The 27,011-nt window shown below is 46.7% G+C and overlaps 1 protein-coding gene across 3 annotated transcripts in view; it reads right to left on the bottom strand.

Moving 5' to 3' along the window:
* The window catches only part of TLN2 (talin 2), a 184,890-nt gene that overhangs the window by 39,921 nt on the left and 117,958 nt on the right, over positions 1-27,011 (bottom strand). For all 3 annotated transcript variants that reach the window (XM_060282859.2, XM_060282860.2, XM_088657461.1), the window contains exons 27-40: positions 24,907-25,115; positions 20,652-20,771; positions 19,794-19,991; positions 17,472-17,611; positions 17,266-17,359; positions 15,879-15,968; positions 14,454-14,576; positions 13,794-13,937; positions 11,975-12,136; positions 10,466-10,606; positions 8,360-8,541; positions 6,548-6,680; positions 3,861-3,962; positions 103-273 (exon numbers count right to left, since the gene is read on the bottom strand). In XM_060282859.2, coding sequence (XP_060138842.2) covers positions 103-273; positions 3,861-3,962; positions 6,548-6,680; positions 8,360-8,541; positions 10,466-10,606; positions 11,975-12,136; positions 13,794-13,937; positions 14,454-14,576; positions 15,879-15,968; positions 17,266-17,359; positions 17,472-17,611; positions 19,794-19,991; positions 20,652-20,771; positions 24,907-25,115 — 2,009 coding nt within the window. The remainder of the gene's footprint in view (positions 1-102; positions 274-3,860; positions 3,963-6,547; positions 6,681-8,359; positions 8,542-10,465; positions 10,607-11,974; positions 12,137-13,793; positions 13,938-14,453; positions 14,577-15,878; positions 15,969-17,265; positions 17,360-17,471; positions 17,612-19,793; positions 19,992-20,651; positions 20,772-24,906; positions 25,116-27,011) is intronic.

The raw sequence follows: 27,011 nt of genomic DNA, 5'->3' as shown, positions 1-27,011 counted from the left end.
TTGCGGCTTGATGAACAATGCAATAGAGAACATGTAGGACCCTCTCTTAGGACACCACCTCTAAATATCAACATTCAATTAGTCATCCTGAGGGTGGCCTACCTTGGGGTTTCCTCCCCCTTCTTTGGCTGCGTAGAGCATCTGGAGGGCAGATTCCGCCAGAGTCTTGGTCTGGTCCAATAAGGTCATTTGTTGCTGGTGGCTCATCAACTTGGATACCACACCGACAGCAGCAAGAACTAGTGGTTCAAAATAGCTGGCTACTTGCGTCACCTAAGGGAGGAAAGGAAAGAAGGCAACAGAATCCATTCAATGTGGCTGTGCAAAGACCTCATTTGTTTCATCATGCATTCATTCACAACCCCCCCCCACCATGCATCTGTTTACCATTTGTCATCCATTTGTCATCCACATTCATATATTTAATTTGCTTATTTAAGCATTTCTGTGCTGCCCAATGAGCCATGTCCTCAGGGTGGTTAGAGTGCTGCTGTTTATGATTTGGGCAGCTGCCATTTTGTTTTCCCAGAAGGTCTCAGACATTATGTACTTCAAGAGCACCAACAAGCTGCACTAACAAGCACAAAACAACCCCTCCGCAGTGCCACAAATCCAACTTAATGGTGTAACATTGGAAAGTGTCGATCACTTTTCCTACCTGGGCAGTTATCTTTCCACTAGGGCCAAGATTGATGCCAAAATCCAGCACCCCCTGAGTGCAGCTTTCTCCCAATTGAAGTGCAGAGTGTTTGAGGACCAGGGCATTCACAGGGAAACCAAAATGCTTGTTTGTTGTACTACCAACTTTACTATACGCTTATGAAACATGGATCACTTATAAACGCCATCTCCAACCCCTTTAAAGATTCCATCAATGGTGTCTCAAGAAATTTTTACACATCACTTGAGAAGACAGGCGAATTAATATCAGCGTACTGGAAGAAGCAAAGATCACCACTGTCGAACCAATGATTCTTCAACATCAACTTCATTGGACTGGTCATGTTGTTCAGATGCCTGATTATCGCCTTCCAAAGCAACTACTCTATTCCCAACTTAAGGATGGAAAGCGAAATACTGATGGACAACAAAAGAGATTTAAACACACTCTCAAGGCAAATCTAAAAAATGTAGTTTAAGCACTGATAACTAACTCAACACATTTGCAACGTTGTCAGGTCTGCAAGTAAACTTTACAAAATCAGAAGCCATGTACTTCAACACCCCTCCTCACACCCAGAAAGAACTCACTAATATCACCAAGATAAAACTCTGTCACACCAAGTTCAGATACCTAGGGGTACAAATAACCAAAAACCTCAACAAATTATACCTACACAACTACAAGCCCCTGTGGCGACAAATAAACAAAGACCTAAAGAGATGGAACAATATGAATTTCACTCTCTCAGACAAAATGGTCATGATCAAAACATAGCTGCCAAGTTTTCGCTTTTCTCACGAGGAAGCCTATTCAGCATAAGGGAAAATCCCTGTAAAAAAGGGATAACTTGGCAGCTATGGATCAAAATGATCACCATCCCAAAATTAACCTACCTATTCCAAACCCTCCCAATCTGGATTCCCCCAACCCAACTTTGCAGATGGCAGAGAAAACTACACTCTTTTATCTTCTCACATAAAAAACCAAGAATAAGCACCAAATACCTGCACCTCCCTACCTCACAAGGAGGATAGGGAATCCCCAACATAGAAACATATTATAGAGCCAACCAAATCCGACATATAATCCCATATATACTGAAGAATGAGACAAAACAATGGATACACCTAGAGAGGGACTCAGTCGAAAGTATCTGCACCATAGCATACCCATTCCTCCCAAACAAACTAAGGAAAATCCCCACAACACTTAATAGGTACACACAAGCCATGTTCAAAGAATGGAAAACAGAAACAGGCAAACTATCCCCAACCCCATCCCCACTAACCCCCCTGGCTTACCACCCATTATTCCACCTCGCAGCACAAAATCTCCAGATAAAAACCTGGCAAACCAAAGGCTTATATCGCCTAATAGACTTTTATAAAAATAACAAACCTTTGTCAACACAAGAAATACAGGATAAACTAGAAGACACCCAAATACCCTGTTTAGCACAACACCAACCACATACCCTCTTAAACAATCCAGCAGTAAAATCAGCAGCAACTAGGCCCCTGACAACCTTCGAAAACCTCCTCCTAACGACAAAGGGACACGGCAATATATAAAATACTACTCCAAAATCTCACAAATCCCCTAGACACAATCAAAAGACAATGGGAAGATGACATAGGCTACGAGATTAACCCCACTCAATGGAGCAGAATGTGGTCTAAACCCCCTTTAAATCCATATCAAGAAAAAGGAAAGAACTCACTCTCTACAGGTGGTACCTAACACCAAGAAAACTAGTGCTAATACGCCCAGGAACCTCACCAAAATGCTGGAAAGGGAGCACCTCAACAGGCACATATTTCCACATGTGGTGGGAGTGCCCCCAAATCCAACTATTCTGGACTACAACCATAAGAGAAATATGCAAAATAACCAAGCAAATATTAGAAAAAAACCCAGAATTGGCTTACTTCAATAGAAGAAGATGCCTTCACCCCGGTATGGCTCCCCTTTATCACATACACAGCCCAACAAGACAATGACAAAAATCCACCAACAGCATACAAGTCAATATGGCTAACCTGATCCAAAACACTCACCCACCCCACTCACCCACAAAACAAAGACCACCACAGCCAACCACAAATGAACAACCATATCCTAGGCCAACCCCAACATCTCTCACCACCAAAGGAACACAAGCGAACAGCAGAGAACCTACACAAGCGACACTGACAATAAACCCCACATATATTAAGCAAAATAGAAACATCATCACCCGACCCCACCCACCATCCCCCCATCTACCTCTTTTCCCCTTTTCTTCCCAATGTCTCAACAAATGAAACTGGTATGTAAAAATGTTATGAGAGACATTGCACATATCTTTGTAAACCAAGAAAACCTTTAATAATAATAATAATAATAATAATAATAATAATAATAATAATAATATAAGCACTGATAAAGGGACCCAGGTGGTGCTGTGGGTTAAACCACAGAGTCTAGGGCTTGCTGATCAGAAGGTCGGTGGTTCGAATCCTTGCAACGGGGTGAGCTCCTGTTGCTCGGTCCCAGCTCCTGCCAACCTAGCAGTTCGAAAGCACATCAAAGTGCAAGTAGATAAATTGGGACCGCTCTGGCGGGAAGGTAAACAGTGTTTCCGTGTGCTGCTCTGGTTCACCAGAAGCAGCTTTGTCATGCTGGCCACATGACCCAGAAGCTGTCTGCGGACAAACGCCGGCTCCTTCGGCCTATAGAGCGAGATGAGCGCTGCAACCCCAGAGTCGGACACGACTGGACCTGATGGTCAGGGGCCCCTTTACCTTTACCTTTAAACACTGATAACTGGGAAACACTAGTCTACTTGGAGTTAGATACCATCTGTGTATCATTTTCATATAATTACATTTTTTCCACCTTTAGCTTTGGCACAGGATCGTAAGATAATAAAAATACAGAAGCGAATGACCCAATAATGAATAGAATTAATTGCTCTAAAACACTTGGGCTAAACAAAGTAGTTTTCTGCAATCAGCAGAACTTCAAAATGGCTGCCTGGTTGTGTCTCACAGGCCCTCTGTTCCCCTCAGTGGATCCCAAAGTTGCCTCCCCAAGTCCTCCTCCGTGGATCCCATATGGCTGCTTCCCCAAGTCAGAGTTCTTTTCATGAACCTGCCTTGGGCCAAAAGTCAGCAACATCACTTTTTCCCAGAGTGGCCATTTTGTGGCTTCCTACCTTGTGGCCCAGCTGAGCGGCTTCGCCTCGAGCGGCTGTAGCAATGGGGTCAATCAGATGCCCAATTTCCTGGACGACCGACGTCAGCTGCTCCTGCAAGGCCTGAGAAACAAACAAAATGGACATGTCGGACCACAGACAGAAATGTAATGACAATGGAGAGGTGCTTGGTGACATGAAAGACACACAGAGGCACTATTTTGAAAAGCACATTTGTTCTCTCTGTGGGGTGAGGGGGAACTGTAGCCCTATTGTTATATCTATATACTGTATATAAAAATGTAAACTGGCCATGTCTGTTAGTATCCACATTTCACCAAAACCGCTTGACCGATTGCATTCAAATTTTGACACAATGCCGCATGTGAATATGAGAGCAAGCCCATACCATTTTCAAAGACAGATGTCACACCTGTGCCATGTAAAAACCCCAAAACCCTGTGTTTCAAAACACATCACTCAGACGAAAATGTATTCTGGGAAAAGAACCAGGTTGCAAACCACCGCCCTCTAGCGGCGGCTACACTGGTACTACACCTATAGAACCTTCCCTCTCAACAGCATCTCAACTGCTGTTTACATACTAGGCTGAAGCCTTTACAGACTAGGCCGAATGGAGGTACTGACTCACCTAGGTGGGGGTTGGGGGGAGGAGGGGACGGGATACATCAGGACACGGTGGGGCCAGCCACAGGGATGACCCGGGGGGGGAGGGGGCGGGATACGTCATGGATCAACACAGGGTGGTGGCAGTCACAGGGATTAGCCATGGCAATGCGGGGCAGGGCCAGCTAGTATATATATAAATATATTTATTTATGTGGGATGTGGTGGGCTCTCCTTCCCTGGTGGTTTTTAAACAAAGGTTGGATGACCATCTGTCAGGGATACTTTAGCTCTGATTCTTGCATTGCAGGGGGTTGGACTAGGTGACCCTTTGAGCTCCCTACTAAACTTCAATTATCTGACGTATTAGCATGATTTTGATGTTTGGTTTTGGAAATATGAATAAAAACAGGAAAACAGGAAAACATATTTATTTTGCCATTTCTGTCCCTCCTATGATTGGCTCCCATATGCCAGGACAAGTTCTTTGCCCACCCAGTCCTAGTTATCTTCCTTGGGGGTGAGGAAACTTTGGCCCTCTAGATCAGGCACCCCCAAACTGTGGCCCTCCAGATGTTTTGGCCTACAACTCCCATGATCCCTAGCTAGCAGGACCAGTGGTCAAGGATGATGGGAATTGTAGTCCAAAACATCTGGAGGGCTGAAGTTTGGGGATGTCTGCTCTAGATGTTGCTGAGCCTAAGGAAAGCCTGTTGGATCAGGCCCTAAGCGGCCCCGATAGTTCCGCACCCTGTTTTCACAGGGGCCACCCAGATGCCCGTGGGAAAGCAGCAAGCAGGAGCTGAGCACAAGCGTCAGTCTCCCCTCCTGGGGTTTCCAGCAACTGGTATTCAGAAGCATTAATGCCTCCATCTGTGGAGGCAGAGCACAGTCATTATAGCTATGAGCCGCAGTTAGCCTTCCCTTCCATGAATTTCTCCAGTCCTCTTTAAAGCCATCCCAGTTGCTGGCCATTATTGCCTCCTGAGGGAGTGAGTTCCATAGTTTAACTACAGTGGTGCCTCGCTAGACGAAATTAATTCGTTCCACGGGTATTTTCTTATAGCAAAAAATTCGTCTAGCGAATCCCATAGGAACACACTGAATTTTTTTTGAATTTTTTTTTGCCCATATTAATTGAATTTCAATGCATTCCTATGGGAAACTGAGATTCGCTAAACGAATTTTTCGCAAAACGCATTCGTCTAGTGAGGCAAGCTCTGCTCGAAAAATCATTTTGTTAAGCGGAAATTTCGTTAAGCAGGGCATTCATTAAGTGAGGCACCACTGTATATGCTGCATTGGCCACACTTTCTGGGGTTGATGGGGGTTGCAACATTTGGAGGGCCAAAGGCCAGCCTCCGATCTACTCTGATGGTTAGCAGACTTCAGGGGGTCAGGCAGAGATGACTCCCCCCCCCATTACCTGCTGCAATCTTATCTTTTTTCAACTGAAGGTCCCAAGTTTGAACCTGGGACCTTCTGAATTACAGCAAATGCAGATGGCCAGATTTTTTTAACACAAAACTTAACTTCATGTTAACCTCTCTCTGTAAAAACAAGAGAAATAAGTTTGTGAAAACTTGTTATCTTTTCCTCCAAGTAGGATTCTAGTTTCCTGCTAGAATGAGGGAATGAAGCTGAGCTGCTTATGGTTGTTCGAAGGTGCTTCTTTTCTCCCCTGGGCTAAACTTAAGAGCCTCACCCTGTCATTTTGCAAATAAACCTATGCCAGTTTACCACCTGTGTTGTTGTACCAGGTTCACTCACCTGGAAGAGAGTTAGCAAGAGGAATGCAATGCATCATGGGAAAAATCTTCTGGTCAGTTTATAGCAGAAGATTTATTGGTGTGTTTCCTGTACAGTTTCCCCTCACACTGCACTGCCAACTACATTAATTTGATTCAGAGCTCTCTCTCTCTCTCTCTCTCTCTCTCTCTCTCTCTCTCTCTCTCTCTCTCTCTCTCTCTCTCTCTCCTCTCTCCTCTCTCCTCTCTCCTCTCTCCCTCGCACACAGACACACTCCTGGCTGAGAAGGAGGGTCAGCTTTTCCTTCATTGGCAATGCACAGCTTTGCTTACCTCAACAGAAATGTCATCCCTCGTGGCCAAGTTCTGACTGACAGCTGCAAGCGAGGCCTGCTCAATGTCCCTGATGCATCTATTGATCCCATCTATGGAGTAGTCACACTCCCGCTGGCCGGGGGCTTTGTCTCTGGATAATGTAGGGCAGATTGTTATGTCAAGTCGGAACTGCAACAAAATATTAAAGAACAGAGGATTCCAGCCCCTCCCCTCGCCCTGTCCCTGGTTTTCCATCTCTCTTCCCCCCCCATCCTTGCCCCCCCTCATCAGTCTGCATTCTGAGCATGCTCCATACACATCCAATAACTCCCCCCTCACAGATTCTTTTGCACTTCTTCAATCTTTAGGATATTCCCTAGCCGGCTGATACCTCTTTCCTGAACATGGTTGGCACCAATTTGCCTATAACAGGGAACGGCACTCACACCTCAAACGCTGGAAATAAAGGGACTGACAATCATTCACTTTTACCCCCCTCTTCTACTAATGAGCACTGAACAGTGTACATGAGAACAATAATCATAAGATATAATACAAAGAAGCAATTAAAACAAACACAACATAAAACATACATTAACATAGTACAGTACAGATCACACAGGAAAAGACCTGAAAAAAGGGGGGGACATACCTCAAAGAGGGGCCTGATTGAGAGAGTATTCTAGAGGGGGGGGAGGTCTTGACCCCTGAAGTCAGCCTGTAGTTATTGCAAAACTGGAAGCTTGGGAGCTTCTCTCACCCCACACACTTCCCACCATCCCTGATCCTTGCACCTCTCAAGTGCTTTTGCCTGGCTGGGCTGCATACTTGGAACTGTGTTACTGCCTCTTGCTTGCCTGAACAGAGGGCTGCGCATGTGCAGAAACACCTGACTTTTGCAGCGTTCGAATGTAGCCTACTGTATAAAAGGCAACTGTCACCTCTGCTGCTCTGCCTGCTTTTGCCTCTGGAGCTGCTGCCCACCGCTGAGACGTTGCCTCTGGAAGGTTGTCCAGGAGGGAAAGCAGGCCTTGGGTTGAGAAAGGTTCCCTATACAGTGGTACCTCGCAAGACCAATGCCCTGCAAGACGAATTTTTCGCAAGACGAATGCGTCTTGCGATCTGATGGTGACTTGCAAGACGCATTCGTTTTGCGAAAAATTCGTCTTGCGAATCGCGGTTTCCCATAGGAATGCATTGAAATTCAATTAATGCGTTCCTATGGGCAAAAAAAGAAATTTCAATGCCAGGGGCGTCTTAAGCATGCCTGGCGCCCTGGCACGACGGATCCCTCCGGCGCCCTGCCCTGTTTCCCGGTGTGGCGGGCGGGCACAGTGCGGCTGCCGACTGGAGGGCCGGCGCCCTGCGCCATCCAGCCTGGCTACCCTCTGTTGCGACACCCCTGCGCACAGCAGAGGCAGCCCCAGGCCCGCGTGCCTCCGGAGAGCGGCCTGAACAGCTGAGAGATGCGCCTAGGGCTGCATCCGGCGCGCCTGGGGCGGCCTCTGCCGCGCCTCTCAGCGGGCGCAGCGGCGCCCCTGGTGGCCTGGTGCCCCGCGCCACCGGACCCGAAGCTAGAGACGGCCCTGTTCAATGCATTCCTATGGGAAACCGCGATTCGCAAGACGAATTTTTTGCAAAACGAATTGACTCACGGAACGAATTAAATTTGTCTTGCGAGGCACCACTGTACTTGTTTTTACATATTCCAGCTTGCTGAAATAATAAGCATGAGCAGGGTGTGTTTTCCTGCATAATGGGGGAACGTGATATGGAGAGAGGGGCAAAGGTATCCACACTGCAAGTGCTTATAAAAACGAAAGGACTCACCTGATGGATGTGATGAGGCTCTTAATGGACTCGGACACAGTGTGTGAGTGCCCAGCGAGAATGGACCACGTGGGAGGGTCTTTGGGGTTGATTGCCAGTGAGCGAGCAGTTTTGATTAAAGAGGACGAGCTCTCTAGCATAGTCCGGGCGGAAGTCAGGATTGGTTCCTGTGCCCGAGAACCCTGCAAAGAGGGAAGCAGCTGGTTTTTATTTCCACAGCAACTCCCAGGTTGGGTTCAGGTGTAACAACCCCAGAGTAAACCATGTGAACCCATTTGCTGCTCCTTCTCTTCCTACCTTTTCTAGCATGCCTCAATTCAATTCTTAAGGTTCCAAACCAAGAGACTATGGTTTGAGTAATCCCTGTAAACCTAGGATCAGATCATAGCTTGTTGACCTGTTTTGTCCAGACTTTGCCAATGTAGTGCCCTCCAGGGGTTTTGGACTCCCATCAGCCTCAGCATCCTACAATTGTAATAGCCGAGGCTGATCCTCACCTGCTCCAAATTGCATGTGGAAGAACCCCTGGAGTGGGCTATAGTTTTACAGTGGTACCTCGCAAGACGAATGCCTCGCGCAACGACAAACTCTCAAGACGAAATACTTTTGCATTGCGCGTGGCATTCGCAAGACGACGAGGTTTCGTCTTGTGAAGTGCGGCTATAGAATGTAGCGCGGGAAGGTGGCAAAGGAAGATCAGCTGTCAGCACGGGAAGCTGACAGCTGATCTTCCTTTGCAGCCTTCCCGTGCTACAGCTGGCTTTCTGGGGTTTGCCAAGCAGGCTGCGACAAGCCCTGGCAAGCAGCGCCCGGAGCCGAAGCGCAGCGGGCGCTGCTTGTCGGGGCTTGCTTGTCGCCACCGGCCTTGGCAAGCCCTGGCAAGCAGCGCACGCCATGCTTCGGCACTGGGGGACGGAGCTGAAGTGCGGCAGTGCGGGGGCTGCCCCCGTCTGCTTTCCCCAAGCCAAGGGGAAGACAGGAGGCGTCAGCCTCTGCAAGCAGCGCCCACCGCACTTTGGCTCCGTCCTCTGGAGCCGAAGCGTGGTGGTGCAGGGGCTGCCCCTGCCTGTCTTCCCCTTGGCTCGGGGAAGACAGGAAGTGGCAGTCCCGGGAAGCAGCGCCTGCCGAGCTTCGGCTCCATCCCCCCGGAGCCGAAGTGCGGTGGTGCGGGGGCTGCCCACGTCTGTCTTCCCCTCGCCCTCGGGCTGCCTCAGCGCTGCCACCGCCTGGCTTCTCCGAGCCAAGCAACCAAGTGCCACCGCCGCCAGTCCCCCGGAGCCCATAGGAACGCATTAATTAAATATCAATGCGTTCCTATGGGAAACGGTGCTTCACAAGACGAATTTTTCGTAAAACGAATTGACCGGTGGAACGAATTAAATTCGTCTTGCGAGACACCACTGTACTTACAAGAGTTTCACAGGAAAGGGGAGGGAGGGAGTTAAATAAAACCAATGTGAGGTTACCATGTAGCTGACATGGCAATTGCGACGTAGATCAAGTAGGCAGCTTGCTTCTCTAAAGCATAGAAAAGGTGAGCTAAATTGTTGCAAACAAACATCCAAAATGCTTTGTAACATCCTCAAAGACCAGAAAACTGGAGATCAGATTGTAGTAATGTCACGGTGGCCGGAGAAGGCTACTTCAGAGTAACGACTCTACACAGCTCTGCATTTTGTCTTTTATTGGTGTCGAGTATTTACAGTGCTAATGGCAGTGCTATTTACAAAGACACATCTGTTCAGCTTGAATCAGAACCTCCAAGTGGCTTTTGGCGCGTCTTGCGCCAGCATAACAACTTGGGGAGACCCATCCTCTTCCCCCGACGCTTTCTGCGAAGTTCCGGAGTTGGGGGGACTGGCCTGCCCCCCTTCCTTCCCCCTTCCTGTCCCACCTGGGACGATGGCTCTTCTACCCTGCCAGAGCCTTGGACACCACTTCCTGTTTCCCCACTTGAGCTGGAGCTTTCCCTCTCTTCAGCCTCGCTCGGGGCTGGGCTGGAACTCAGGAGGGGAGGGGCTTCGCGATATCCCTTGCCCCTCACAAGTAAGTTAAAGACAAGCTCTGCATCGTTATGAAGTTAATTTAATACAGCACTTCTCTTACCTCGGCACTGATCTGGGCCGGGATGCTGACAAACTCCGGGTTTGATGCAAAGGCTGTTAGGTTTTCCACAGCTTCAATCAATGGAGCAGTTGCAATCCGGCACTTATTCCGGTTATCTTCTGAGAAGTCACCATCCAAGGCCTAGTGAATAAAAATAAAAACGGGTTCAAGAAGTTATTGTATACACAAAACATTGAAAGATGCTGCCAGGATCCCCCACCCGTTAAGTGCTGTGGTGTACTGGAGAGAGGGTGTCAGATTTAGATGTGGGAATCCTGGGCTTGAATCTTCCACACATCTGTGAAGTTCACTGGATGACACATCCCAGCCTAATTCCATCTCACAATACATTAAAATCGGATAACCCAGATCTTCCCATTCAGTCAGCTCGACCCCAGATTTCTGTATGATGCTTACAAGGGCCTGTCAGGTTTCCAGCTCATCGCCAGAACCATTCATGAGTTCTCTGTCTATGTTTTCCCAGGAACATATCCTGCAGGTTTTTGGCTGGCTCCTGAATTCCGTGACACCCATGCAAAGCGGAGATTATGTCAGCTCCTCATAGAGGCAAGTCCTGCATCTTCATGAAACAGCTTTTGGTGAATGCAGAAGATAAATCTCTTTACAACTTTGACAGCTGAGATGTGTGTTTTAAGGACCCACGCTGTTCTTGTGAATGCAATATGTTTTAACAGTTTTTAATTCTGGATTTTAAATTGTTGTCACCAGCCCCAAAACCTGCTGGTAAAGGGAGGTGGGTAATAAATTTAATAATACAAATACAAATAACATACAGATGAGTGTGAGAGGGGATCTGTTGAGATCCAAGAGATTCATGGCTGGCTCTTTACTTATCTTCACTTTTTAAAAGTCACACAAATAACTCATTTTCATATTTTCAATCAGACAATAATTATCTACTTTGCTACAATTTGCAGCAGGGATTGAGAAAGATATATTCTAATAACATTACACTTGAGATGTAAATTTTCAGGACTCACCTTATTTTTATAATTTTAAGTTTACATTTTTGTAAGTTTAAGTTTTTAATATTGTGTTATTAATGATGTTTGTAAATTACTGAAACCTGTCCTGGAACCTTGGGTTAAGGGTGGGTAAATAATAATAATAATAAATAAATAAATAAATAAATAATATGCTCTCTCAAATAAATGTTGGGAAATCCAAACTCCTGAACAGTTTTCTCCTTCCTCATTTTTGAAACCCGCACTTTCCCAAGAGCAAGGTCTTTTTTCTCCTGTAATGAAGACAGGAGGAACCTCCAGATGAAACAACAGAATTAAAATGTAACTCCCTAATCACAAATACATTAGGTTAATTGCAGTCTAGCAGTACAGCTGTTCTCAAGCATTCCAGGAATGAGGCGGATAATGGCTCCCTAAGAGATTCAAAATGGCAGTTTTAAAAAAGGAGCCAGAGATTAACAGTATTTAAGCCTTTGTCTGACTGAGGCTGTCTTAACAGTACAGCGGCAGGAGACTCTCATACCTTGATAGTTTTAACCAGGTTGGCAGTGCTGTTTGCCACTTCCTTTGCAGACTGGACAAAGTGCCTCTTTGCAACGGGGTTGGCTGTCTTGGACGAAGCAATGCGGCATGCATTACACAGTGCAGAAGTGTGCTTTGCCACAATTGTAGCTGCTGACAAGACCTGGAAAACAAAAGACAAACACATGGCCGAGGGGGCAGAAATAGAACCATAGACAGGGCCAGCCCTACCATGAGGCAGAGTGAGGCAGCCAATTCAGGCGGCAGTTGTAGAGGGGTGGGGAGTGCATAGAGCTGCATATGCCATGAGGCCTGCCCCTCAGGTGTACAGAGGAGGATGCTGTTCCACTGTCAGTGTCAAAATAGGATTCAACAGTTTGGTGAGCTTTTGCAGGCTCCATCTTCTCCCTTTGCCTCAGGCAGCCAAATGTCTTGGGCTGGCCCTGACATAGCTCAGCGATGGAATGGCTGCTCTGCCAATTCTCCACCTGTGTTCTGAAGCACCAGTGTGTTAGGAAGAAAGGAACTTGAGCTCTTTTGGACACTGTATTTTGGCCCTACGATGCGGCATAGACCAGGGTTTCCCAACCTTGGGCCTCCAGCTGTTTTCGGACTACAATTCCCATCATTCCTGACCACTGGTCTTGCTAGCTAGGGATGATGGGAGTTGTAGTCCAAAAACAGCTGGCGGCCCAAGGTTGGGAAACGCTGGCATAGACAGTAGACACATTTTAAAGAGCCATTTGGTTACAGTGTATTCCGGCGTATAAGACAACTGGGTGTGTAAGACGACCCCCAACTTTCCAGTTAAAATATAGAGTTTGGGATATACTCGCTGTATAAGGAACATGACCCGGCGTATAAGACGACACCCGACTTTTGAGATTTTCCTGGGTTAAAAAGTAGTCTTATACGTATTTAAATGTTTGGCAAGATCCTTAGCAGCTCTCAGGCATGGACTGTTTCAGAGCAAACAAAATACAGGTAGGGCTGGTCCAGGTCTCATTGCTGATTACCTGGACGCTGAGAGATCTAGGGAGATACCAGCAAGCTTTTTTTCCTCCTTGTAGCTCAGTCCTATTCATGTCTACTCAGATGTAAGTCCCATTCAGTTTAATGGGGCTCACTCCCAGGTAAGTTGGTAGAGAATTGCTGCTTTGATTACAGATCAAAATAAGATAAAGAGAAGATACAAATGGCCACTGACATATTGACAAGAGTTTTAAAAATGTTGGTTGTTCACATGCTTTATATATTTCTGTTAATGACTGAAGGAAATGCATCTTTATATTTTGGAAATTGACAAAAAAAGAGAGGAAAACGCATTCATTCACCTGTAAAGTACAAACATAACATTCCCAAACGCAACTCAGTCCAAACACATTTTAAACCTCTGAATTGGTATTCACAAATCCTTATTCTTCCCCCCCCCCAAAAAAAATCAAATAATAATCAGTGAAATAGATACTTGGAGAGGGAAAATTTTCCTCTGATAAATAAACTAGTGATTTTCTCCATAGGAAACAGTTGTTAATTTTTCTCTGTTATGTAACAGAGTCTGGTGCAACTGCTTGCTTCTATACTTTAGCAGTAGCAATAGAAATTTTTGTGCTGCAAGCTTAGTAAGAAACAGACCATAGCTGAGAGGGCAAAGCTCATGCCTTGCATATAAAAGTTCCCAAGTTCACACCCAAATAAAATATGAAGTGCACCCCTATTTTCAGGCCACTTGCAACCCAAGACTGCAACAAAGATGGACCTCTTATAGGCTGTGGAGCATGAGCCAGCAAAATGCCTCTGGCAACCTTGATGAAAGTTACCTGGGATGGGCTGCTTCCTGGGTCCACCAAGTTCTGACATGCCATTTGGATAGCTTGATTGGCCCTGGCAAACTGGATAGGATCAACAAGCCCCTGCTGACCGGCCTGGCTGTTGGGATCCGAGATGCCAACCAGGTAAGCAGCCTAGGCAAAAACCAAAGGCATTGTGACTACTCAGAGGTGGTTTTCAAGAAGCACACAATGAACGCCTATTAGTTCACTTGACATCATGCAAAACCGAGAGTGGAAGGAGAGAGTCATTTTTTCATCCAATGTTCTTCCTAGACAAGGCAGGTCTTGCATTCCAATTACAGGCACGGAAAAATGCAAAGAAGCCATTTAAGTATTATTTGCAAAACTGGCCTAATGCTAATGCCCACAGCTAAAGTCATTCACAGGTAAATCAGCCACTGCTGTGGTCATTCAGTGGGCCAGCAGCAAACTAGATAACTAGAAGGTTATTTATAAGTACATAATAAGCAGTCTAGCAGAAACTCCATCAAGACAGTGCTCCAAACACTCAAAAAGACCACCGAAGGTCCCTCCATCCTCACACTTTGCAAGGAGTTGAAACACCTTCATGTCCTTGCAGAAGCTTAACCATACCATCACCCACCAATGCACAAACCTTGCTTAGTATATTAGTCACCTGAAACTCACCTGAGCTGCTGCTTCAGTGAGGCCACAAAGGGCCTTGGAAGCCACCCCAACACACTCGCCAAAGACTGGGAGGTCCCCTGTCTTGGCATTCTGAGAAATTCCAGCCATCGCCTCTCCCAGAACCTGGGGGGGGGGCAATTCAAGACTTTCAATTCAATCCTTGCTTTAGAAATCACAACACCACTTAATAACCATATGCTAATATCTACTAATAGTAGGGACCCAGGTGGCGCTGTGGTTAAACCACTGAGCCTAGGACTTGCTGATCAGAAGGTCGGCGGTTCGAATCCCTGTGACGGGGTGAGCTCCCGTTGCTTGGTCCCAGCTCCTGCCAACCTAGCAGTTCGAAAGCACGTCAAAATGCAAGTAGATAAATAGGAACCGCTACAGCGGGAAGGTAAACGGCGTTTCCATGTGCTGCTCTGGTTTGCCAGAAGCGGCTTTGTCATGCTGGCCACATGACCTGGAAGCTATACGCCGGCTCCCTCGGCCAATAATGCGAGATGAGCGCGCAACCCCAGAGTCGGTCACGACTGGACCTAATGGTCAGGGGTCCCTTTACCTTTACCTAATATCTACTAATACTTCATACTTCTAATAAGCCTTATTTATTAGTATCAATACTTAGTAATAGGCAAGTCTATTAATATAGTTATTTATTTATTTATTTATTTTCTACAATGCTCTTCATCAGAGGAACACAGAGTGGTTGACAGTATAAAAACACAAAAATACATAACATAGTAACAAACAAAAACAAAACCACCCCCCCACCTAGAAGGCACATCAGATTGCTCAAAGCAATTCACATGTATTATCTCCGTAATACAATCACCTTCCTACTGGTTTTATCTCCAAACTGTGGATCAGGAGCAACATCATCAGGTGACTGACAGGTGGGCATCCCCCACCTGCCCAAGTGGCCCACTGAAGATTGGGGTGGGGTGGGGGCGGGAAGACACCAGGATCTGGCCTGCTGGCTGGAAAAGGTCCCCCTTCCCTGCTCTAGATTTTTTGAGGTTAGTTTTATGAAGATTTTCACTGCAGGTACTTTAGCGCTGCTAAAGTGTTGTTTTACACTGTTTTCCTATATACAGTTTTACACTGTTTTCCTATATATTTTCTTGAGGAAAATAAATATAAGACGGTGTCTTATTTTAGGGGAAACACAGTAGTGTTTTGACTACTATTAGCAGCCTGGACTCTCTTTGGGGAGGGAGGGTGGACTGTACTTTTGACATAACTACTAAAAAAATCTCCTTGTTTTTGGATGCTGGAGAAAGCTGTAGCTCCAGGATTTTGCTCCCCACCTCCCACTCCCCTGCCAGAAGGCTCCAGGACCCCACTTCAGGGAGTGCTGAATATGACTTTGTACAAATGTTCATGAAACTGAACACACAGATGGAAAGAAAATACAATGGCTACCTTGGAGTTTTCCATAACACCTTCAATGCAGTCAAAATAAGAGAGGTCGCTAACAGGTTCATTGGGGTTTTCCAGCATTTCTTTAACCGTCTGAAAATAAGAGGGGCACAAGTGATGGTTGGCAATGCAGTAAAAATCCTAGCAAAGCCCTTCTTGGAATGGGAATGAATCCATTTTAAATCTACTACTTTGAAATGAAAACCAGCTTTATGTGTCTGGCTTGTTATATTGATTAGAATGTTGAATTGCAATTTTATGGATTGATTGATTTTAGTTTTGTACACTGCTTTGTATGACACCCCCCTCCCAATAAAAGCAGCATATGTGTATTTATACCCTTCTTTTGTCTGTATATCTCTGGGTGGGTTGCGGGAAAAAATACAATTATCACATATGGGGTCAACAATATGAACACTTTTGAAACTTTGATCAGGCCCCTTCTCTGGCTGGAAGAATACACGCAAGGAGACTCATATCTTCCAGGCAGTTACCCAGGAAAAAGCAACTCACTGGCTCACTTCAGTCTCCAGTGTGTTATGTTACAAGGAATACCTGAAGTTTGTTGAATGTCAACAATCCCAAATGAATCTGGCAAACATTGAGAAATTCAGAAATGCGCCAAATGTATCTTGACAATAAATGCTCACTGGAATATGCCCCCAAAGTGGAGAAAAGTAAAGCTAATTTCAGAAATTAACAATAATGCCAACAACCATTGGTATTAACACATGAATCTGCACATGTGAATGACAATCATCTCAAAAACTGAGAACAGGCACTGTAATGAATATATAAATATCCAAGAACTTAACAAATAGAAGATTTTATCTGTTTCATCCAGGGGAAAGGGCATCAGGTCAACCCAGCCTTGAGTTCCCAGAGGCAGATGGGACAAAAACTCCTAGCAGTCCCAGCAAACATGGTGGCCAGGGGTCAGGGATAATGGGACTTGGAGTCCAGCAACATTAGGGGCTCAAGGACGGGGAAGGTTGATGTCAACAATAGTGTGGCCACTATCACAAATCAATGGAAACAAAACAGAGATTTTTGAATGATACTAGTTGGGAACAAAGCTATGCAGCTAATACAGTTTAGTATTCACTGTCTACGGAAGTAAGAGATGTAAGGTTCCCTGGGTTGTAAGCCATCAAAAAATCATGGCAGCCAAGCTTTGATGTTTTATCACTTGATCCACCAGGACTCTTGTTTAGACAGTTAGCATGGCAGACTCAAGTACCAGTCTGCTGAGCATTCAGTCAGCTGACCAGCAAGCAACTCTCCAAGTCCTGATGGGGCAAGATTTGAGGATAGCCACAAACACCCTTAATCATGACAGCATGCTTTGCCAGTCACATCCCCCAAGAACAGTGAGCCTGTGGAGATCTACCTCCAGTTCCCGGAGAGCGTTGTCACACTCTTTTTGGCCCGGCGCTTGCTGAGTACACAAAGTGATGAGCTGATTTATACTCTCAGTCACAGCCCTAGAAGACAAGAGACATGCACATCTCAGACACCAACAACATGGGTTTTATGTTCATTTGGAAAACAGAAGCTACTCCGAGAGGTGAACTGCACTTCTGCCTTGGCCCTTACCTTGCAGCCGCTGCCAAGAGGTTCTTGGCATTGGGAGCACCGGGATCCACCGAGAGAGACTTGGCAGCCAGAAGCAACTTGCTGGAAGCCATGGAGATGTTCTTGAGGTTCCCAACGACTTGAATTTGGTCCTCCTTTGTCTGTAAGGCCAAAGAGGCAAATCATGGCATGGATTTAGGGCATGGGAAGGCAGCAAAGAGGCTAAGCACTGCATCTGCAGCTCTGAAGAGTGTCTTCATGGAAGGCCCCGGCTTGCTTAGGACTGAAAATGGAGACTTACACTGGGCTACTCTCCATGCAAAGACAAAAGGAGTCGCATCCAAGTGTCTGATGCTCTGACAAGAGGGGGCCTTTGCGGAAAAAGTGGTGGTTGGGGTGGGTGGGGGAGAGAGGGAGGGAAGTGATTTAAAATCAACTTGTTGAACAAGGCAACTTGTTTGGCGAGCAGCAGAGGCCAGCTCACTCTGCACCACAGGCTACACCGATAATTCTAGCAAGTGCTAAAAGGGCTGCAGCTAATTTGCATGACTTGACTGCAAGGGATTAATTAGCATATCATTTCCATGAGCACGACAAGATGTCAAGCGACCATGGGTGGGTGCGCTGCTGTTAATGTTGGCAGGCCTGCTAGACAGGGCGGTCTTTGCTTAATACACAGGGAGGTTTTGCCCGACTCAGCGCTCGGAGCAGGTGGCCCTAGGTGAACCAAGACACACATTGTCACCCAGCTGCCCGCCCAGACAATAGCAGAGCGAATGAGGGCTGCGCTGATGAAGCAACACCTTTGAGATCTGCAGTGTAGCCTAATTTGGACTGGAGTTCTCAAGCAGACAAGCAAAGGCAGAGGACAGGCTAATTGCTCTCATGCTGCCCTTTGCTGAGAAGAACTTCCCTTGATGCTGCTGATCCTTAGGGAAAAGGCAGGTACAGATATTCATAGGGAAAAGGTTCAGAAAAGGGCAACCAAAATGATCAAGGGGGTGGAGCAACTCCCTATGAGGAAAGGTCGCAGCATACGGGACTTTCTAGTTCAGAGAAAAGACGCGACACATTTAGAAGTTTAGAAAGTTATGCACGGTACAGAGAAAGTGAAAAGAGAAAAGTCTTTCTCCCTCTCTCATAACACTAGGACTCAAGGACATCCAAAGAGGCTGAATGTTGGAAGATTCGGGACAGGCGAAAAAACGACCCCTTCATGCAGCATGTAGTTAAGCTATGGAACTCGCTCCCACAGGAGGCAGTGATGGCCACCAACTTAAATAGCTTTAAAGGAGGATTAGAGAACTTCATGTAGGAGAAGGCTATCAATGGCTACTCGCCACGTGGCTCTGCCTTGTCTCCACAGCTGGAGGCAGCAATGCTTCTGAATAAGTTGCTGGAAACTGCAGGAGGGGAGAGGGTTTCCCATCTGGTTGGCCACTGTCAGAACAGGAGTTCTGGGCATGATGGGCCACTGGTCAGATCCAGCAAGCTCTTCTTAGGTGGTTGTAATGGACATGCTGATTCCCTGCTAAGTGATAGCAAACGAGCCAGGGGGGTGGGAGTTGGACAGAGTGAGATGTGACAGGGTCATACACCATGCATAGAATCATAAACACTGTAGGAGGCTGTGGAGGTCATATAGTCCAGTGCAGGGAATTTAGAACTAGAGCAGGGGTCAGCAAACTTTTTCAGCAGGGGGCCGGTCCACTGTCCCTCAGACCTTGTGGGGGGCCGGACTATATTTTGAAAAAATATATGAATGAATTCCTATGCCCCACAAATAACCCAGAGATGCATTTTAAATAAAAGGACACAGTCTACTCATGTAAAAACATGCTGATCCCTGGACTGTCCGCGGGCCAAATTTAGAAGGTGATTGGGCCGTATCCGGCCCCCGGGCCTTAGTTTGGGGACCCCTGAACTAGAGCATCCTCCATCCCCAACCCCTTTAGCTTTCAGACAGCCCACCCACCACCCCTCTAGTAAATGGGTCTCTTTGCCCCACTGCTCTGTCAAGAGGTTTCTCTTAATGTTTGACCCAAGTCTAGCTTACTCCAACATGATCCCATGAGATCTAGTTCTGGAAGAGCATCAGAGAACAACGACTATGCCTTCTCCTACGTGGCAACCTTCAGGTGTATGAAAAGAGCTATTGTCTTCTCCTCTCCTGTTCCTTTGGACATTCCTTTCATTTCAACATTTACACCCCACTGTTCCTTTCTGAGGAAAGCTGACAAAGTAGCTGACAAACACCCCACCCCAACAACCACGACCAATCGCTTCCCCCCTCACCGCATCCTGCCCAGCCAGAGAGCAAACTGGCAGAGGAAGACGCCTCACCTGAGCTTGCCCAGCCATTTCAATCCCAGCATCAAGGAACTCGTCAAAGTCTTCACTGAATTTTCCGGAAGCAGCTGCCAGCTCCCCGCTCTGGCCCCGCGTGGCATGGACAACCTCCCCCGCTGACTGGTTCAGGTCAGCTGCAGCCTGGTTGAGTTCACTCTGTGCTTCTTGGAATGATTTTGAACTGGGAGGCAGCTACCAGGCAGGGGCAGGGAAAGAGAAAGAGAAAGAGGGGTTGTGGGTAAGTAACCTCAGTGCACGGCACTTTGCAAAGTCCCTGGCTCCATGGAACTCACAGTCTAAAAACTGTAGCACACAGAAGGGATGGAACAGAGGGAAATGTGCAATTGCTTTGGTCATGTGCACCTGGGTTTAGTTGCAGTAGGGGACAGGAATTACAGCAGTTCCTGTATCCCAACCCGGTGCCTTCCAGATGTTTTTGGCCTCCAATTCCCAACAGCCTCAGCTAGCATTGGCCCATGGCCACGGATGATGGGAGTTGTAGTAGTCCAGCAACATTGAAAGGGCACCAGGCTGGTTATCCAAGGACTAACCAAGGGTTATGCCAACTGTCCCAACCAAAGTGAGGCCAGGCTGCTCAAACTCTCTTGCAGTGAGCCTTCTGAAAGCTTGGTTACACATGAGGTGGAGTGAGGTGATGGAATGTACCACCAAATTACCACAGGTTTCTATGTAAGACGTAAGTCTACAAACAAGCAACTCTTTTGAGAGTAATGCTCTGCTTCTTGGAGGTTGCAGTAACCATTTTAAAGGCCAGCTTTGCATTAAATACAAAAACCTACCACCACCACCTTAACAACAACAACAATATACAAATATTAAAAAGTATCTCACCGATTCCACAAGCAATTTTTTGCTGGATTCACCAATGCTTTTCAATGCTACATCCACATCCTTTTGGCCAGGAAGGCAGTTCACACAGTTGTTCAAAGAATGGGAGACAGCTTTGGCCACCTTCAGGGGGAAAACATGGCAAAGAGAATCCAAATTAATGCAGCCCACAATCTCTGAGAATGTGTGCAGTGCATTCCCCACAAGCCAGTAGCTCCAACATTCCAGGAGGATGTGGGAAAGGGATGAAGCTTTCAGAGGCTGAAATTATTCCAGAATGATGGTGGAGACACATGGCAAGAACACATGACCCCATTGTTAAAACATCTGCACTGGCTGCCCATCTACTACCAAGCTAAGTTCAAGGTCATTGCATTAAATTACAAAGCCTTGATGCCTGCTTCTTGGGAGAAAAGCAAGGACAAACCTAGACAGCATCTTAAAAAGCAGAGACATCACCTTGCCTACAAAGGTCCGTATATAGTTAAAGCTATGGTTTTCCCAGTAGTGATGTATGGAAGTGAGAGCTGGACCATAAAGAAGGCTGATCGCCGAAGAATGGATGCTTTTGAATTATGGTGCTGGAGGAGACTCTTGAGAGTCCCATGGGATGCAAGAAGATCAAACCTATCCATTCTGAAGGAAATCAGCCCTGAGTGCTCACTGGAAGGACAGATCGTGAAGCTGAGGCTCCAATACTTTGGCCACCTCATGAGAAGAGAAGACTCCCTGGAAAAGACCCTGATGTTGGGAAAGATTGAGGGCACTAGGAGAAGGGGACGACAAGAGGACAAGATGGTTGGACAGTGTTCTCGAAGCTACGAACATGAGTTTGACCAAACTGCGGGAGGCAGTGCAAGACAGGAGTGCCTGGCGTGCTCTGGTCCCTGGGGTCACGAAGAGTTGGACACGACTAAATGACTAAACAACAACAACACAAAGTCCTGACCAACTTAGGTCAGGGTACCTTGGGGACCACCTGAACCCTTATATCCTAGCTCCTTTATTGAGATCATCTGCAGGAGCTTTGTTGGTTGTTCCCAAAGCTGGTGAAGCTCATGTAACAACAAGAAACCAAGCCTTTTGGCGTCATCGGCCCAGTCCTGTGGAATACTCTGCCAAGAGAGATTCATCAGATGCCTTCTGTGACAATTCTGCCAGGCTTATGGTTAGTTGATGGTCTCTGGTTTTAAATGTTTATTATACATATAGACATTACTGTAAACCACTCTGATTTTTTTTATGATATAGTGTAATATATATAGGGGTTGGGAGCTGGGGGCACTGTCATACAGTGGTTCCGCTCCTTCCTCCTGAGCAGTGTTCAGAAAGTGGTGGTGGGGGGGTGAGTGTTCAGACCCCTGGGCTCTCACTTGTGGGGTGCCTCAGGGTTCTGTCCTCTCCCCCATGCTTTTTAACATCTACATGCAGCCGCTGGGAGAGATCATCAGGGGGTTTGGGCTGGATGTTCATCAGTATGCGGATGATACCCAGCTCTACCTCTCTTTCAAATCAGAACCAGTGGAGGCGGTTGGAGGATGGATGGTGGCTAACAGATTGAGGTTGAATCCTGACAAGACAGAAGTACTGTTTTGGGGGGACAGGAGGCGGGCAGGTGTGGAGGACTCCATGGTCCTGAATGGGGTAACTGTGCCCCTGAAGGATCAGGTGCGCAGCCTGGGAGTCATTCTGGACTCACAGCTGTCCATGAAGGCGCAGGTCAATTCTGTGTCCAGGGCAGCTGTCTACCAGCTCCATCTGGTACACAGGCTGAGACCCTACCTGCCCACAGACTGTCTCGCCAGAGTTGTGCATGCTCTAGTTATCTCTCACTTGGACTACTGCAATGTGCTCTACATGGGGCTACCTTTGAAGGTGACCCGGAAACTACAACTAATCCAGAATGCGGCAGCTAGACTAGTGACTGGGAACGGCCGCCAAGACCACATGACACCGGTCTTGAAAGATCTACATTGGCTCCCAGTACGTTTCCGAGCACAATTCCAAGTGTTGGTGCTGACCTTGAAAGCCCTAAATGGCCTCGGTCCAGTATACCTGAAGATACGTCTCCACCCCCATTGTTCTGCCTGGACACTGAGGTCCAGTACCGAGGGCCTTCTGGCGGTTCCCTCGTTGCGAGAAGCCAAGTTGCAGGGAACCAGGCAGAGGGCCTTCTCGGTAGTGGCGCCCTCCCTGTGGAATGCCCTCCCATCAGATGTCAAAGAGAAAAACAGCTACCAGATTTTTAGAAGACATCTGAAGGCATTTATACCAGATGGGCGGGGTATAAATAATAATAATAATTATATATATATAGAGAGAGAGAGAGAGTGTGTGTGTGTATGTGTACACACACACACACACAGAGAGAGAGAGAGAGAGAGAGAGAGAGAGAGAGAGAGAGAGAGAGAGAGAGAGAGAGTATATATAAAAAAGACGTGGGTGGCACTATGGTCTAAACCGCTGAGCCCCTTGGGCTTGGCCATCAGAAGATCAGCAGTTTGAATCTGCACAATGGGGTGAGCTCCCATTGCTCTGTCCCAGCTTCTGGCAACCTAGCAGTTCGAAAGTACACCAGTGCAAGTAAATAAATAGGTAGCGCTGCGGCGGGAAGGTAAATAGTGTTTCCATGCGCTCTGGCTTCTGTCACGGTGTCCTGTTGTGCCAGAAGTGGTTTAGTTATGCTAGCCACATGACCAGCTCCCTTGGCCTGAAAAGCGAGATGAGCGCTGCACCCCATAGATCCCTATCTATCTCCTTGGAAGGCTGAACCAGAAACTGAGTTCCTTCTCAGCTAGTGACAGCTGGAACCTGTAGGCAGGGGGCTGTCTGGCTGTCTTCATCCATCGGGTATAAAGAATCTTTTAAATGAATAATAATCAAAGTAGGTTGTGGTACTCGCATATTAGATAGGCATCAGCAGTCAGAAATCCCTGCTGTCATGTTGCTTACAATCTAAATTTTGACAACGGAGGAGAGGCAAAGACCGGGAGAGAACAATGCAGAAGCCACACGGCACCCAGATGGACAGAGGAAGGAGCATTTCATTGGACCAGATTTTCAAGCCAACTGACCTAATTTGCAGTTCTTGGACTAATTTATGAATCAGAACACAATTCTCCTTTGATTTTCACACTTCTCTGAATTTCTTAGCTCAAAAAGATAATAATTTGGGTTAACAACCCCCACCATATTACAGTGGTGCCTCGCAAAATGAATTTAATTCGTTCTGTGAGTCAATTCGTTTTGCGAAAAATTCGTCTAGCAAATCCCATTGGAATGCATTGAATTTTTTTCTTTTTCTTTTTTTGCCCATAGGAACGCATTAATTGAATTTCAATGAATTCCTATGAGAAACCGCAATTCACTAGACGAATTCTTCACAAAACGAATTCGTCTTGCGAGGCAACCTCTGGTCACAAAACCCATTCGTCTAGCGAAAAATTCGTCTAGCAGGGCATTCGTCTAGCGAGGTACCACTGTATATGGTAAAAAAAACTTTAAGTAAGATGTACACTGAGATAAAACACGTGTTAAAAGCATATCTCTGCAACAACGTGCATATTTAAATATTAATATTTCACCAAATAATGTAGAAATCCTAGAATCATAGAACTACAAAGCTGGAAGGTATCCAGAGGATCATCTAGTCCAACCCCATGCAATGCAAGAATCACGGTTCCTGGGCCTTTTTTTATTGACTTCTACAGACTTCTTCTTGCCTTGTGCCAAGCACCTGTCTCTGAGCAGCTACTGACAGACCATCCATAAGAGCTCTCCTCCCCGACACCAGAGGGAGGCCTCCAGTTGAGAGGTGCAGAGGACACACGGAATGGGGACAGCAGTCACCTTGTCCTGCAGAACTGTGTCTTTAGCCACTTGAACCACATTCTTGGCCTTCAACACCAACAGGGTGTGGGCGTTGGCAACCGCTTTGGCAAGATGGAAGTGGCATGGACCACAAGAAACTCATCCATCCATCCCTACCCTGGTGTAGGTACAGATGGAGATCAACTTTGAAGGAGCTAAGACAAATGCTTCATGGGAATGAGACAGGTTGGAGAAAGAATGAGCCATTTGCCTTGGGTGGCAGATTCTAGGCACCGTTAAGGGCAGCAGAAGGAAAAAAGGATGGATGGGTGTCACAGGACACAAGCCACTGAGACAGTCTCCTGCACAAACTTTGCTGCAGTGAATGGGGGCTGAACAAGAGCACAGTGGGGGGCCCCAAATCCCTCTCCATTTCACCCAGCCTCACCTGGGCCAGCCTCTGTTGGCTTTCTGCATCGCCAGGAGCCACCAAAGCCTGCTTTGCTTCCTGGATTAGCATTGCTGAGCCTTCCATGACATCCCGCGCCGAGTCCAACATTGCGTGGGCTGCTGTTGGGTCACTGGTGGATGCAGAAACACCTCGGGCCGCCTGAGCCAAAGTCTTCAAGGCATGTGCCGTCTCTCTGGCAGCAACCCCTAAATTAAAAATCACATTGAGCATATTAGTAATACTCAGCTCCGGCCAGCTAACTTCTTATTTTAATTCACATTTCATGAAAACAACAAGAACCAAAACACAGCTAGTCTTTGAAATTTGCACTGTTCTGGATTTTGTGGTGTATTCTCCAGCCGAAAAAGGTCTACAAAAATGTAGTGAAAAATAATGCAGAGAACTCCATTAGGAAAAACTGCTTGCAAAAATGCAAGTTATGAGAAATGTGCATGAAAACTATTTTCATGTGGATGCAGAAAATAGGGGAAACTGGACTTAAACTTTGAAAAATGAGGAACTGAGACAGAAACTTATATTGACAGATTGGTCCACCCCTCTTCATGACGTCCTTTCAAGATCACAGAAAACAAATTTCCCCATTAGCAAGTGGGACAACCTCATTTTCAATTAGAATTCCTCACCAGCATCTACGAGGACAGAAACCCCTTGGGGATGTGGACTGATTGTTTATACATGCCCTTTCACCTTTTGACGCAAAAGTATTCATTTTTCATATATTTTCATATACTCAAGGCACCAAATGGGATTTGATGAGTTTGAAATGTGATAAAATCCAGCGACTCAGCTAGGTTCAATTCTTCCACAGCCTGGAGCACTCCAGATGTTTTGGGCTGCAACTTCCAGAAGCCTCGGCTGGCAAAACCTGTTTCCACTGATTCAGTCACCAACACAGAAAAAAAATCCCACCTTCCCTGCCAATCTGCCATACTCAATGTTGGGAGTAACACAGAGAGCAGACCTCAGCAGACTCTTAGTGGTTGACCAGGCTCATATAACATGGTCAGTGTTAGACTCAGTAGGGACTCAAAGCTTGTTCCCTGTTCCACTTCAGTTGCTGAACAGAGAAAGGAACAGCAAGTCCTTCAAGCCAGGCCACAGTCACCACAGCCGAGACTCCTTCTGGTCACCAGGAGATGCCACAGAGCCAATCCCATGCCCCCCCCCACTGCTATAAATCTCCAAGGTCAGTTGGATCCAACCCAGTGCAGAGGCAGCAGGGACACCAGGATTAGGACCACCTGTATTCTACCTGCCTACAGCCTGATCCTGGTGCTTGCCAATCCTTGGAATTGAGCTTCCCCAACAGCAAGCTTCTGGGTTAAACAGGATTCTTCAACCACCCAGCTTGACAGTAGTTTCTGTTTCACTGAAAAGCTTGCCTAACTACCACAACATCACAGACTGAAAAGTGATGAGCTAAAGATACTGGTAGCCTGCTTTGTTGGGGCTCTGATCCACAGAGTGCCCGAGATTTTGTGGAAGCTTCGACGCTCCACTCATCACACCCCCATAACCCTGTGTTAACCAGTCAGGGCCCTTGACATTGTAAACAGCTTTTTGAATCTCTTGTCCTGTTTCAAAAGCAGTTTGCAACATGGCACAGAGGAACAGCTATTTGGGAAAAATCTAACGGAAGGCTCCTTTGGGGCCATGGCATTGTTTCTTGGGACCCTGGCTGTTATAGCACTGAGCAACCACCAGGGACACTGGGAAAATTCGCTTCCAATTGCCCAGCTTTCCCCAATTTGGAGGTGAGCTTTCACAGGGAAGAGAACGCGAAAAGGAGGAGGAGGGAAGAAAGAAAGAAGGGGAAATGCTTCCTTTGCAGAGAGGAGGAAGGTGACAAAACAACATGGACTGTTTTGGTACATTTTTGCTTTCCAGATGATAAATATCTACACAGTTATAAACCCTTTAAGCTTGCAGCCTAACAAACACAAGAGCTGTCCTCTCCCAAGTGGAGAGCATTCAAACCACGTGGGAGCCTTACTGCTGCAATCCTGCACCAACACTGTGAGACTTACTACCAACTGGCTTTTCTCCAAGCTGAGCATTTCTGCTTACAAAAACAAACGTGC

Source organism: Zootoca vivipara, chromosome 13, assembly GCF_965207765.1.
Source record: "Zootoca vivipara chromosome 13, rZooViv2.hap1.1, whole genome shotgun sequence".
NCBI lineage: Eukaryota > Metazoa > Chordata > Lepidosauria > Squamata > Lacertidae > Zootoca > Zootoca vivipara.
Note: the sequence above shows the minus strand (reverse complement) of the source record. Positions and strands in the feature narration are given on the sequence as shown.